Raw genomic sequence first — 14,946 nt, forward strand, 5'->3', positions numbered from 1 at the left:
CCTATATGTAAAATAATATCACTGAATTGCAGGGATAATTTACTGTTAGAAATAATTACCTTGTGACCCAAGATCATCAAACACTTTTGTATATCTTAGTGTAAGGCGGACAATTTATGCAGCAAATATGACAAACGCAGAAACCGTATAATTATTATGGAATCAACTAAATGCACCTTAGATAATTAAGAAACTATAGTGTGGTACAAAGCTGAATTTTAAATCCCTTAATAGTTTTGAGTAAATAATCATATCCTGATGGGTAAAATTTGAATTATTAAAGATTATTAGAATGTTCATTTATTTATTATTAGGAAAAATTCCATGAAGAGCAAGGTACAATTCTTAAATGCTACCAGAATATAAAATTTTAGCTATCATAATTAGTTGAACTGTATTCTTCTCTTTCAACAAATATTTGTTGATTATTTATTATATGCGTGGCACTATGTACATATGGAATCTAAGTAAAATATAAAGAAATATAATGACAGGATTCCTTTGTTGTGATTGGTGATGAGACAAATGTATGTGGGTGGCATAAAAGCATATAGCAGAAAGAATGTATGTAATGGAATTTACTGGCTGAAATGGAAAGATCTGGGGTAAGCTAGACCTAAAATTGGTGTAAGAATATCATTGAATAATGTAAGAAGGGGTTTGTGTTTTATTTGGGGGACAATTGGAGTTATGAGAATCTCAAGTTGGGAGGGTCAGCAAAAAAGCAACATTTTAGAAGTATTAATTTAAGGTAGATTCATCAAAAAGAGGGCCAACTCTCACCACAGTGAGGTATATTGCTCAGGTTATGGAGCTGGCAGTTAGAATAACTGGGAAATGACTGAAATGATATCACCTGCCCAGTAAGATAAAGTAATTAATAATAAGAAATAAGAAGCAAGGTCAGACAGAGAGATTGACAGAAATGGAGAGGTCACGTGGTGTTCTGCAGAGGAAGATGAGAAGGTCATTTTTTTGTTATATTCATTATCTTTGAGATGGTGTTCATTAGGGTGTTTTTTTTTTCCACCAACAGTACATGACCTCCACCTTCACCACTGCCACCATTGCCACTTTAATCACTGCCACCATTTATGCTACCACTGCCTCCAAGACCATCAGTGCCCTCTACCACTGCCACAACCTCCACAACCTCCAGCATACCCCCACCTCTCCCACCATAAGCAAACAAGAGTACCAGCTACGTACTGCATTTATTGAATTCTTACTACCTCACAGGCGCTGTATTAAATGCTTCTTACTTACTCCCTACAGTTAGTATTTTCTAAAATCAGGATAGTGGATCTGAGGCACAAATATTAGGCAATTTGCCTGAGATCATAAGCTAGTAATTAAAACAGGCAGGCTTCAAACCCGAGTGATTCCGATTTCAAAGTCCATGTTTTTTCCAATATCTGCTACTCCTTTAGACACAAGGATGATGAATTATAAGTAACATACGTGTGCAATGTATGCGTAACTAGGTGTGGTTAATTGGAGGCAACAAATGTTTTCGTTTGCTACAAATAAAACTGAACCGCTGGCTGGATGTACAAATAGAAGTACCCAGATCATGGCTTTAAAGATACAGAAGTGAAATTTGAGGGAGAGAGTCAGATGTGAAGCTATACAGTTTGGGAGTTATTCACTTCGAGCCAGACTTGAATCCATGAAAGGAGACAATTCAGATAAAGAAGTCAGAAGAATGAAAAGATGAATTTATGAGACACTGACATAGGAATCTGGCAAAAGGAGAAAAACAAGTCAGGTAAAGGAGAAATGCCAGCGTTTCTCACGTGGGGTGAGAGAGGGATACTAGCCACTGTGAAGCTGGTCGTCATGTTTGCATGATGCTTCTTGAACCATGACAATGTTTTCACCAGATTCCATCCTGTAGACAATTACCACTTATTGAATTTAATTGCTCTTAAATGTTTGCTCCTTTGTGCTCTCTGTTGAATCTAAATTTATCAATCAAGAGTCTTATACAGAATGTCCAAGTTATTGTACTGTCCAAATCAGGATGTATTTGAGGGTGAAAGTTGGTACTATTTAAAATTATGCTGCAACAAAAGGTATAACTGGGGTGGACTCAGGCAAACCAAGACATAAGATCATCTTAGTTATATCCCTATTGAAGAAATATTTTACTACACAATCCATGTCCTGCAGTCAGACTACCTCAGGTGAAATCCTGGCTCAGGCATGTCTTAGCTGTGTGTAATACAGTAGTAATGATAGCCATACCTACTTTGTAGGGTTACTGGGAAGAATAAATGTGCTATGCAGATAAAGCATTTCATATAGTGCTGAGCACATAATACAATCCTCAGTAAGTGTTAGCTCTCATTTAAGTAATATATTCTTTATGTTCCCAATTGGACATCTCACTCCAGGCACTTAAAAAAAAAAAAAAAGACACTGCTGAGAGCCTATGATGCAAATAAAATTGAGGAGACACACTATTTCACCACTATCCATACTTTCCTGAAAACAAAATGTAATCAGAACACATTTTTCCTAACAAAATACATTCTCCAAGCAGGAGCCAAGAATAAGCTTGTGAAGACAGACATTAACACAAATCAACCTGCTCTGTTAATTTCTGTTATTAGGAGCCTCCTGAACACATTAGGAGGGGAAGACAATTAGGTTTCCATATTGCTCTGGTTGGAAAATTGTTGGAGAGCTGTTGGGTTGTGGCAAAGGGTCCATAAATCCATGTGCCCACTAAGCATTGTCTGTAGACACATATTTAACCTGACATTAAATTAATGTCCGTGCTACAAGGATTAATAAAAAGTAAATTCATACAGAGCTTTCCTGACTTATTTTTGTCATGATTTTTCTACATCAATGAATGTTAAAAATTTCAACTACTATCACGAGTATAGTCCTTGGAAGTCGCTGCCTCACAGAGATAACTGATATTCAAAGATTTTGAGAACCATTTGACTAGAACAAGGGTCAGCAAACTTTTTCGATGAGGTGCCAGAGAGTAGATATTTTCGGCTTTGTGGGTCATGTAGTCTCTGTGACAACTAACCAGCACTGACTTTGTAATACAAAAGAACCGCAGATGGTACATAAAGGAATGAGTGTGTAGCTATGTTTCGATAAAACCTTATGAATGGACAATGACATTTGATTTCACAAAATTTTCACATGTCATGAAGTATTATTCTTCTTTTGATTATTTTCAATTATTTAAAAATGTAAAAAAAAAAAAAAGAATCTGAGCTCTTGAGCCATGCAAAAACTGGCAGCAGGCTGGATTTAGCCTGCAGAATTAGTATGCTGACCCCTGAATGAGAGGATTCACTTAGCCCAGCAGATACAACCAGGGAGAAAAGACCAGTGGTTAATTGTGTAATTACAAAAGTTGGTTATAAATCATGGATTAACAGAGAAGTACTGAAAGTTCCAAATAAAATACATGAGTAACTTCTCTAGGTGTTTTTTTTCCTTTGCCTAGAACATCTGACACACTATTTTTAGGTATGTGTTCTTCTCATACTTCTATAGCCCTGTATACACAAATTCTAATGTCAAGTGTTCCATGCGTTCCTAAACATATGCTGCTTAGAAACATAAGACAGATTTTAGTGTTCTTTCTCAATCTTAGAATTATAATCACTGGAATGAAAATGGAACTGTACCATTTTTGTGATTTTCATGCTGTCTTTGCATTTATGCAATTTTATTCCCATCACGTTAATTAATATGCCCACTGATTTACGTAATACCTAACTCATCTACAATGTCTAGTTGAAAATATCCACAAAATGACCAGTTCAAAATTCTAATGCATTCATTCATGATAAGCCTTTATAAATATCAAAGAACAGGAAATCTGTCCTGTAATTAATGACTCCTGATTTAAGATGCGCAGATTGAGACATTATGTTCTCGTAAACTAGCAGAATGGACCTCATCTATTATAGGTGAACTTCTTCATGAAAATGTACTCTCCATTACTGGGGAAACAAAGACATTTAATGCAAAAGGAGGCATGGAACCAGCAGGCTTTTTATAAGAAAAAAATAGAAACTTTCAGGATTCAAATGCATCCACGGCAGTTCATCACCCATGGTTTCTTCCTATAATCCAGCAAAAAGTATTTCCATTAAGCATTAAGTTTTTCTTGGGATAGTGATTCCTTGGGTCAATTTTAAAACTTACTTAATAATTCTTCTCACTAACTTAACTGACGTTACAGGCTTCTGGAAATACTGTCTAAGTAAAAATACTGCCATCAAAACAGCTGAAAATGAGTTTTCCTGCTAAACAAGTACTCTTTGCTTGAGGATAAAGCCAGGAATAAACTCTCTCACCTTTTCCTAATTTCAGAATCCACAATAATCTGCCTCTTCTTTTGCGGTGGTGGTGGTGGAAGTTCCTCGTGGCCATGCTTCACCAGGATTTGTTCCCTCGTCGTCACCATAGTTACTGTTTCCATTACAGTTGTCTGTGTTAGTGATGGCTGAGTGGTGGTGACAGCCTGTGAAATCTGCGAGAAGTATTGAAATAGAGGTCACACATTGCTTAAAAGACTTCAGTAAAGACTGCTTAGAGTGGTGAAGGAAAATAATGAGAAACTGTTCCTGCTTGTTGGTAAATTGACCTTCAGATCAAAATAGCACCATACTGAACCCAAATCAAATTGTTTTCTCTAACTTAAGTTATGTTGACTGAAATCATAAAGGGAGATGATCTCAAAACCAGAAGCAAACTTACCACCTCCACAATTTATTAGTCGAGCTATTGGAAATAAGGGGGCAAAGGAGAAAAATTTAGGGTCATTCTGACATTTAATTAGACATGCTATTTAAAATGTTTACAATATTCAGGTAAATTTTACTAAGGTGTCCCAGCACCAATTCCTTTGCCTGGTACATTGTAGATGTTTATTAAATAGTTTGTCGAAAGCATCTTTGTGACTTTTGATGGTCCAGACATTTTTAAACAAAATTATTTCAACTTTATAATGACTTTTTATCCAAATAAGTGAAATATCCTTTAAAATTACAATAAAACGTTAATATAATGTGCCTATGTGTCCAGTAATACAATAACCTGAATGATATTCAAATGCTAAAAAGCATACTACTCTTGTTTTAGATTAGTGAATACATTAAAATATTTGAGTTCCCAAAGTTAGCATTAAAGAATCTTGTTGGTTTAAAAACACACTGACTTTCTGTTCAGACTTGTTAAAACAATGTTTTTTTAGGCACACATCATCACATTTTGGAATAATATGGTTTGCGACCCAAGTCATGACAGGTCATTATCTCAGGTCAAGGGAACGGCTAGACAGACATGTCTTATAATGGTGAAATACTTTTTTTCTTTACCCACCAATTCTCTGTCTCACAATCTTCCTGTTATTATGATTGGAAAGTTACCTCCTGAGATGTTAATCATTACCCCTCTGGTAATTCGAATTATTTGCAAGGTCTATTTTCAAGGAGATCAAAACAGACTTGCATTGGACCCACTTATAGGTACTTAATATGCACAGAGCCAGGTATCTGGTTGGGGCCCAAATCAGTTTTATTGATTTCCCTGAACTTGCCAAGAAATGTGGAAAGGTTTTGGGGTAACTTCCCTGCCTCACACCTGATGACTGATTTCCTCAATGGAAGGAAATCAGGAAAGCCTTATGATCTTAGTATTTCAGCTTCCAAATAGGCAATTGACAGTGATGAAATCCATTGTCATGATGTCTTGTGTAAAAATTGCTTTTGACAAATGCATTTTAAAAGTGCTACCCTTTGTGCAAGTCACGGCCTTACATAAGTCAAGGCCTTAGCGACTTCCATTTTGGTTGTCTAAACAGTTTTTTTTTTTTTTTAAAGTGATATTATGAGATACAGAGTTTCTAAATGTGCGAAGGATAGATTTTATCTGTTCTAAAATGTCCATAGATTCATTATTCAGAATCAATCACTTTGCTTCAAATAATACTTATATATAGTCCATTGACAAGTTATGCCAAATGAAAGCAGAAAGTAACATTTTTAAAGGCTGAACATATAATCTCAAATTTAATTGCACTTGACACAAAATGACCATTACATGATCAAATTAAGTTCACCTTTAATCAAAAAGAAAATGTAGTTTTTAAGTAGGATTTCAAGAGCATTTCATTTTTTCGGAGTACTATTTTTTAACCATGGCAAACATTTTTGCATACAATGATGGATTGAAGAGAATATTGCTCAGATAGAAAATTTATAATTTTATATGTGCGGGCACCAGAATGCAGAGACTCTGAAAATACAAAGCTATTTTTTTGCAGTTATAACTAATGTTATGGAATATTTGTGCTACTGAATGTTTGGCTGTGAAATGAATTTCTGTAATTTTATATTTTCTCATTGATACCTATTATGCAATTGGATAGATATGCCCATGGAGGGTAAAGAGAAATGGCAACATGATACCATGTTTCCCCAAAAATAAGACCTAGCCGGACAATCAGCTCTAATGTGTCTTTTGGAGCAAAAATTAATATAAGACCCGGTATTATATTATATTACATTATATTATACTTAGTCTTATATTATAGTAAAATAAGACCCAGTCTTATATTAATTTTTGCTCCAAAAGATGCATTAGAGCTGATTGTCCGACTAGGTCTTATTTTTAGGGAAATGGGGTATTCCATGAAATTGCATTTAAGAATATAGTAAACCTTATAAAAAATTAAAAAATAATCATTTTAATAGAATAGTAAGACATGGATCCATAATTTCTCTATACTATATTCATTATTGTACTGTAACTGAAAACACTAGGTCATTTCCCTTGGGATGCAGAAGTAAGAAAACAACTATGCTTTGATCTTATAAAGATAGGGTATAATTCATTATATATATTAATAATTACTTTCATTACCTATTCCAGATAATAAGAATAAAAAACAATTGGTCATATACTGAACTTCCCCATGAATTTTATTGACCATAAACAATTATATGTTAGAATCATTAAAAATACAGACAGGAAGGGATTATAGAGATCATTTAGTATAACCTCCTACTTACTATAGAATTCACTATTCCCAGAAGCAGACAACTTCCTCGTGATAGCACCAAATTTTCCCATTGGCAAAGATCTTTACACCTAGTGGAAGCCTGCCTTATTATGACTTCATTCATTTAAAATTTGTTTTGCACGCTGGGCCAATACAGAATAAGTTGATTATTGTTTCTGCCTAACAGTCTTAAAGGTCTGAAACTTGATTATCATGATTCTGATAAATCCTTATTTCCAAGCTCTATTATATTTGCTAGAATCAGATGTAATCTGACTGGTGTTGCAAAACCTCGGTTTTCTGTTTTGGACACCATATTCAATTAAAGCAATCTAAAATTTTCTAAGTTACTCGGCGGCTGAATGACAATGTTTCAATTAAATTCCAACATGTATTGAATATGATCACTACAGGACATTTGGAAATGAATAAATGGAACCTTTATTTTGGGGGATCTTACAGTATACTAGTGAAGGTGAAAACCACATAATTGTGAGGTAAGGTGAAGTGCCTCATGAAAATATGTAAGTATGCAAAATAACTACATGCACACAATGTATATTAATAAAGGAAGTTTATTTTTAAATGCTACAAAACACAAATTTCCCTCAGTTCGTACTTTAACATTTAAATTTATTTTGATGTTAAAGGCTGCATATAACATTTATCCCTGTTCATAGGATCACTTATAACAGTAAAATACCAGAAACAGCCTAATGTCAGTAGGTGATGGTTGAAACAAATTATAGTACGTGCATGAGATAAAGTAATGTACATATTTCAAATATTTTTAAATGTCAATGGAAAGTGTTTACATTACAGTACTGAATAAACAATGCACAGCATAAACATTGGTGGCTATATTTTGGCAGAGAAAGCATAGATAACTTCTATTGTGCATTATATATTTTTGTATTCTTTCTATTTTCCAACTTTCTACAATAAAGCATTTCCTGCAAAATGTTGCTTTTATAAGCAGAGAAAAATTTTCAAATGTCTTTTTTCTAAATTGTTGTTTTAAGTCTATCACTCCTATGTATCTTTGGAATTATGAGCCTATCATCCAAACACATTAAAATTAGGACAATTAAATATCTGATAAGAATGACTTACTACTGCCTTCACCAAAATATTGAATAGGGCAAGATAAAAATTAGAAAATAATATAGTTTGAGCTATATTCAACAAACTTTGAGTCTACCTAACTAAATTCTTACCCAGTCATTCGCCTTTCTCCATTTTGATTGTGAGCATATTGGAAATTCCTTTTAAATGTCCTCATGAAAATAAAATATATTGGTTTTTAAATATGAGTCCCTGGATGGCAGTTAATTAGCCCAGTAAAAACGGAAAAGAGTTAGTTTAGAATTATTTGACTTGAGGTTTAAAAGCTAGTTGCTCTTACAGTGATTAAGAGTAGAAGTGTCTGAGCCAGGCTCCATGATTCTCAAACACCAGGTCCATAGTTCGTATACTGTAATATTTGACAGAGGTTCATCACTATCTCAGAGCATTGATTTATTTATATGCAAAATGGGAATGCTAACACATCCCTTAAGGGGTGTTGCAAACAGGGTCGGCTTCATGGGTGTGCTACTTATGTAGGCACCCAGGTCTCCTCACTCAGAAGGACTCCATGCTTGGTTTCATACTCTGCTGTCAGTCTCTTCAATTTCTTAATAATTTCATTAATAAGAAGCCCTGCATTTTAATTTTGCACCGGGCCCCCTAAATTATGTAGCCAGTCCTGGTTGCAAGAATTAAATTATGTAATAGATGACCACACTAAATGTTCTCTTGATATATACCATGTTTGCGCGAAAATAAGACCTAGCTGGACAACCAGCTCTAATGCATATTTTGGAGAAAAAATTACTGTAAGACTCGGTGTTATTTTACTATAAGACTGGATATAACATAACATCACATAATACCGGGTCTTATATTATTTTTTGCTCCAAAAGACACATTACAGCTGATTGTCCGGCTGGGTCTTATTTTCAGTGAAACAAGGTATTAGCAATAACCACTATATTTTCTAAACGTTGAGAGAAAATTCAGGAACTTTTTTCTATACTCAACTTTCTAACTCATGAGGTTATGTATGTTGATTTCCAAATGTTACGTTTTCCCATTGTGAGGAAAATTGGAAAAGCATTTGTGCAGTCTCTTGATAGTTCTAGGGTATACATCTTCTTGCAGTAAGATCGTATAATTTTGGTTGGTCTGGAAAAACCAAACTACTCTTAATAAAATTATTTCTTACCATCTCCACTTCCATTTGTTTAAAATGCACATTGTGAAGAGGAAATGTATTTACATTTAAGCATATTTAAAGAATATAAAAGAGAATACAATGAGAGGAAAAATTTCTTTCAGACCACTGTCTCCAATTTCTCAGGGGCAACTAGTTGTGTTTACCACCTGTCCTTATATTGTAAATTAACTTTCGTGGGGCTGTGATTTTTCTTTTATTTTTGGCCTATATTCTTTTTTTTAATTAAAATTTATTGGGGTGATAGTGGTCAATAAAACAACATAGGTTTCAAGCGTACAATTCTATAATACATCATCTATAAATGGCGTTATGTGTTTACCATATTTTTTATATAAGTTTTATTGGGGAATATTGGGGAACAGTGTGTTTCTCCAGGGCCCATCAGCTCCAAGTCGTTGTCCTTCAATCCAGTTGTGGAGGGCACAGTTCAGCCCCAAGTCCAGTTGCTATATTCAATCATTAGTTGCAGGGTATGCAACCCACCATCCCATGTGGGAATTGAACTGGCAACCTTGTTGTTAAGAGCTCAGGCTCTAACAAACTGAGCCATCCGGCCACCCTTCCAGGAGCTCAGCGGGAGCTCAGCGGCAGCTCATTGTCTTCAATCTAGTTGTGCAGGGCTCAGCTCACTGGACCATGTGGGAATCAAACCAGCAACCCTGTTGTTCAGAGTTCGTGCTCTAACCAACTGAGCCTTCTGGCTGCCCCGTGTTTACCATATTCTTAATTGGATCTTTTAATTTTCGGTTGAATTATTTAAATATTCTTGCTTGTGTAAGTTCCTTGGGGTTAGAGATTTCTACTTCTTGCCTTGTGAGATATTCCGCTATTTAGTATTACTAAAATACTAATACTTGCCATATAGCAACTGGTTATGGAACTCTTTGGATGTCCCAGGCATTATACTAAGGCCTTGCCTTGCGTGCATTATCTTATTTAAAATATTTAGAGGGCCGGCCCGGTAGCTCAGGTGGTTGGAGCTCCACGCTCTTAATGCCAAAGGCTGCCAGTTCAATTCCCACATGGGCCAGTGGGCTCTCAACCACAAGGTTGCCGGTTTGACCTCTCGACTCCCTTAAGGGATGGTGGGCTGCGCCCCCTGCAACTAGCGACAGCAACTGGACCTGGAGCTGAGCTGCGCCCTCCACAACTAAGACTGAAAGGACAACTTGAAGCTGAACGGCACCCTCCATAACTAAGATTGAAAGGACAACAACAACTTGACTTGGAAAAAAGTCCTGGAAGTACATACTGTTCCCTAATAAAGTCCTGTTCCCCTTCCCCAATTAAAAAAAAAAAGTTTCAAAAATAAAAATAAAATACGTAGAATGGTACCTGCAGTAAAGGCTTAGTAAACAGTAGCTGTCATTACCTCACAGTGGCCCTAGGAGTAAGTATAAATATTATTCCAATTTTACAGATGAGAGGTAAAATTTCAGGCAAATACACCCTGTGAGTGGCAGAGCAGAGCTATAAATCCAAGTCTGAGTGTCCCTTCATCCAACTCTTAGTCACTATGCTCACTTGCAGCTATGCCTGTTCGGACTTCTGAACAGTGATTTTCCTTTAAGTGGTGTAACTGGGTTGAGTGTGCATTTGTACACACATATATACATATGTAAATCCAGAAGATTGAAAATGCACACAAGCATGTGACATAATCTTTTAATGCCTTTTAGCTCTTGATAAATTAAATCGTGCAAAATCAATGAAACGAAATACACCTGACTTTTTTAAAAATATATATACACATAAAAAAATCAGGTTGACAACTGCAGATCAAAGTTTTCGCTGTGTTGCTTGTATGTGCATACCCTCAGAGTGATCACTGATTTTTTAATAGGTATGGAGGCATTGCACTTCTATAGCTTAACACATACTGCATAATCACAGCAACAACTTTAGCTGAGAATGGGAAGCCAGGCTTAAAACTATCTCCACAGGCACGGTAGCACAAGTCCCAAATATCTGATGGTGTAAGGGTTGACAATTCTAAGCTGCAGAAATAATTTGTATGTTGAACTTTCTGATAAACCTGGGGTAAAAGACCAGGTGCTCACAGAGGAAGCCGAGTGATTAATCAAAATGCTATAAAATACTCTAGCTCATGAATGAACACAGAGGAAATGTCATAGCTAAGTGTAGCATACAAGGAGTGCTAAAGTACACGACAGTGGCTTGGTGACAAAATTTAACTGCTGTCCTATTTTGGTGACAAAATTTTAATATTAACTGCTGTCCTGTTTTGAGACTTGTCATAAGGCAATAAAACTTCTTGAACAGATACTCACATTGGAATCATGAGCACAATTAGAGTCAATATTCAAGACATCATAACAGAAATATTTCTCCTATTTCAAATAAAATATCATATAATTACGAAGGTTTATTCTGTAAAACTGTCTGCTCAATTTTATGTATTTTGTCCCTCACTTCAAATTAGCTTTCATACAAAGAGATACATGTTGGCTTCAGGATTCATATGAAACATAGAATTGGAGCAACTGTGTGAATTAATTGCATCTGAAAAAATTCAAGAAGCAATGCAACTTATTTTTTCAGATATGCCTGACCTTCCTCTCCACGCCATCTGACAGGAAGTAATGAAATAAATACATTCTTTAACTAGGGATGCAGATTAACAAGTACAAATTTAGGAAAAGAACTTGTATTTTTCTTTATGTGTCATTTCATTTATTGTCAGTAGATAACAGATGTATCACATAGATGCTGAGTATTTAATCTTCATGTTATTTTAATTACATACTCATGATGAGTGATATGTAATCATTTCAGAAGTCCGTGCTTTTTGAATAGGAAGATAATTTTATTTTCATTATTATCTTCCCGCTAACTCTGAGATTAAAATAGCAGAGATAGTTGGAATCCCTTCACTAATTACTCCAGAGTTTGATAATAAAATTTCAAGCAAAGAGAAACATATCATAAACATCTGGAATCATAAGGACACTGTAGAGATATTCCCAGCCCAAACTTTTCATTTTATAAATAAAGAATGAGAAATTCCAACAGTTAGCTCAGCTCTAGTCTCTTAAACTGTCAGTGCCTAAAACGTTTTATGTTGTTGTAGATAATGAATTTACAACATAAAGCCAATTGCACTGATACACAAACCCTGATCTCAAATACCTACTTTAGCTGGAGGTTGCAAAAGGATACAGTTCATTTCCAAAGTTATTTGAGCTATAATTCAAAATTTTCTAATAAAAACTTTAACCTAAGCAACTAAGCAAAGATGTTCTAAAATTCAAGATAAACTGCTTAGTCTAGGAATTTAAGTAAGATAGAAACCTAAGATAAGTTAGGGAATTTTATTTTAATTCTAGGTTTTATAAAACCATTTAATCTTTTTTTTTTCTTTTTTTTAATTGGCAGTGGACTGATTAGGCTTGGAGAGCTTTTACGAAGCTATGAAAATGGTTGTCAACTGAAAGGCGTTACAGTATTTTTAATTAAAGTCATGGATAAAAAGAAGAGAGGCAAACCAATTTTAACTACATTTCATGTATCAACGTGGCTACAAAATAACGCTTTGAGAACGGGTACAGCCAGAATGCGCACATAAAATATTTTATGGAGAGTAAAAACGGAACCTCTAAATATTGAGAATGGACTCAGAAAAAAAAAAAAAAACCGCAAAGAAAGAAATTTTCATCTTAATACTTTCGCATCTCTATATTTTCATTTCTGGTATTATGAAAAACAGTGTCTTATTATCTGCAACCGTGTTTTACATTACTCACGTATCTGGCAAGAGTTTTAAAACTCTCAGCAGGACATAAATGATACAGAATAGATATATAATACATAATGATCCCTTCCTCTATTTGGGCATCCACAAATATAGACACAGACATACGTAGCATAAACAGGTACTCTCATGTTCAAGGAGAGAGGATTTCTGAGTATATAAATTTTATCTTTGAGATATTTGTGCTCATAGTTCAGAATATTGCAAAAATGGCCATTAGGAATATAGCAAAATATTCATGAAATGGAAATACGATCTATGGACTTATGTGAGTCATAGAATGTTCCTTATTCCTGGCAAAGAAGATCATTTGCTCTGTTAAAAAAAATATCCTAAAGACTCCACCAAAAAGCTATTAGAAACATTAACGAATACCGTAAAGTTGCTGGCTACAAAATCAACGTACAAAAGTCCATTGCATTCCTATATACTAACAATGAAATCTCAGAAAAAGAAATACAAAAAAAAAAAAAAAAACAATTCCTTTTGCAACTGCAGCAAAAAGAATAAATACCTAGGAATAAACTTAACCAAGGATGTGAAGGACCTGTATGCTGAAAACTATAAGACATTTTTCAAAGAAATTGAAGAAGACACAAAGAAATGGAAAGACATTCCGTGCTCATGGATTGGAAGAATCAACATAGTTAAAATGGCCATATCACCCAAAGCAATATACAGATTTAATGCAATCCCCATCAAAATCCCAATGGCATTTTTTAAAGAAATAGAACCAAAAATCATCAGATTTGTTTGGAACCACAAAAGACCCCAAATAGCCAAAGCAATCCTAAGAAAAAAGAACAATAATGGAGGTATCACACTTCCTGACTTTGGCTTGTACTACAGGGCTACAATAATCAAAACAGCATGGTATTGGCAGAAAAACAGACACATAGACCAATGCAATAGAATTGAGAACCCAGAAATAAAACCACATAAATATGGACAGATAATTTTTTACAAAGAAGCTAAAAACATACACTGGAGGAAAGACAGCCTCTTCAATAAATGGTGCTGGCAGAATTGGATAGCCACGTGCAAAAGAATGAAACTGGACTGCTATCTGTCACCATGTACCAAAATTAATTCAAAATGGATCAAAGACTTAAGCATAAGACCTGACACAATAAACCGCATAGAAGAAAACATAGGTACTAAACTTATGGACCTTGGGTTCAAAGAGCATTTTATGAATTTGACTCCAAAGGCAATGGAAGTCAAATCTAAAATAAATGAATGGGACTATATGAAACTTAAAAGCTTCTGCACAGCAAAAGAAACCATCGACAAAATAAAGAGGCCACCAACTGAATGGGAGAAGATTTTTGCAAACAGTGCCTCCAATAAGGGGCTAATATCCAAAATATACAAGGAACTCATGCAACTCAACAACAAAAAAACAAACAACCCAATTGAAAAATGGGCAGAGGACCTGGAGAGACATTTCTCCAAAGAGGACATACAAATGGCAAATAGACATATGAAAAAATGCTCAACATCACTAATCATCAGAGAAATGCAAATAAAAACCACAATGAGCTATCACCTCACCCCAGTCAGAACGGCTATCATCAACAAGACAAATAGTAACAAGTGTTGGAGAGGCTGTGGAGAAAACGCAACCCTCATACACTGTTGGTGGGAATACAGACTGGTGCAGCCATTATGGAAGGTAGTGTGGAGGTTCCTCAAAAAATTACGAATAGAATTACCATATGACCCAGCAATCCCTCTCCTGGGTATCTACCCAAAAAATCTGAAAACATTTATCCATAAAGACACGTGTGCTCCAATGTTCATTGCAGCTTTGTTCACGGTGGCCAAGACATGGAAACAACCAAAATGTCCTTC

The 14,946-nt window shown here is 35.1% G+C and overlaps 1 protein-coding gene across 8 annotated transcripts in view; it reads right to left on the minus strand.

Moving 5' to 3' along the window:
- Nucleotides 1-14,946, minus strand: part of DMD (dystrophin) — a 2,122,179-nt gene that overhangs the window by 1,378,243 nt on the left and 728,990 nt on the right. For all 8 annotated transcript variants that reach the window (XM_074323910.2, XM_074323908.2, XM_074323912.2 and 5 more), the window contains exon 17: nt 4,335-4,510. In XM_074323910.2, the coding sequence (XP_074180011.2) occupies nt 4,335-4,510 (176 nt within the window). The remainder of the gene's footprint in view (nt 1-4,334; nt 4,511-14,946) is intronic.

The sequence above is a fragment of the Rhinolophus sinicus genome, chromosome 18, assembly GCF_057876585.1.
Source record: "Rhinolophus sinicus isolate RSI-liver-muscle chromosome 18, RSI-T2T, whole genome shotgun sequence".
Taxonomy (NCBI): domain Eukaryota; kingdom Metazoa; phylum Chordata; class Mammalia; order Chiroptera; family Rhinolophidae; genus Rhinolophus; species Rhinolophus sinicus.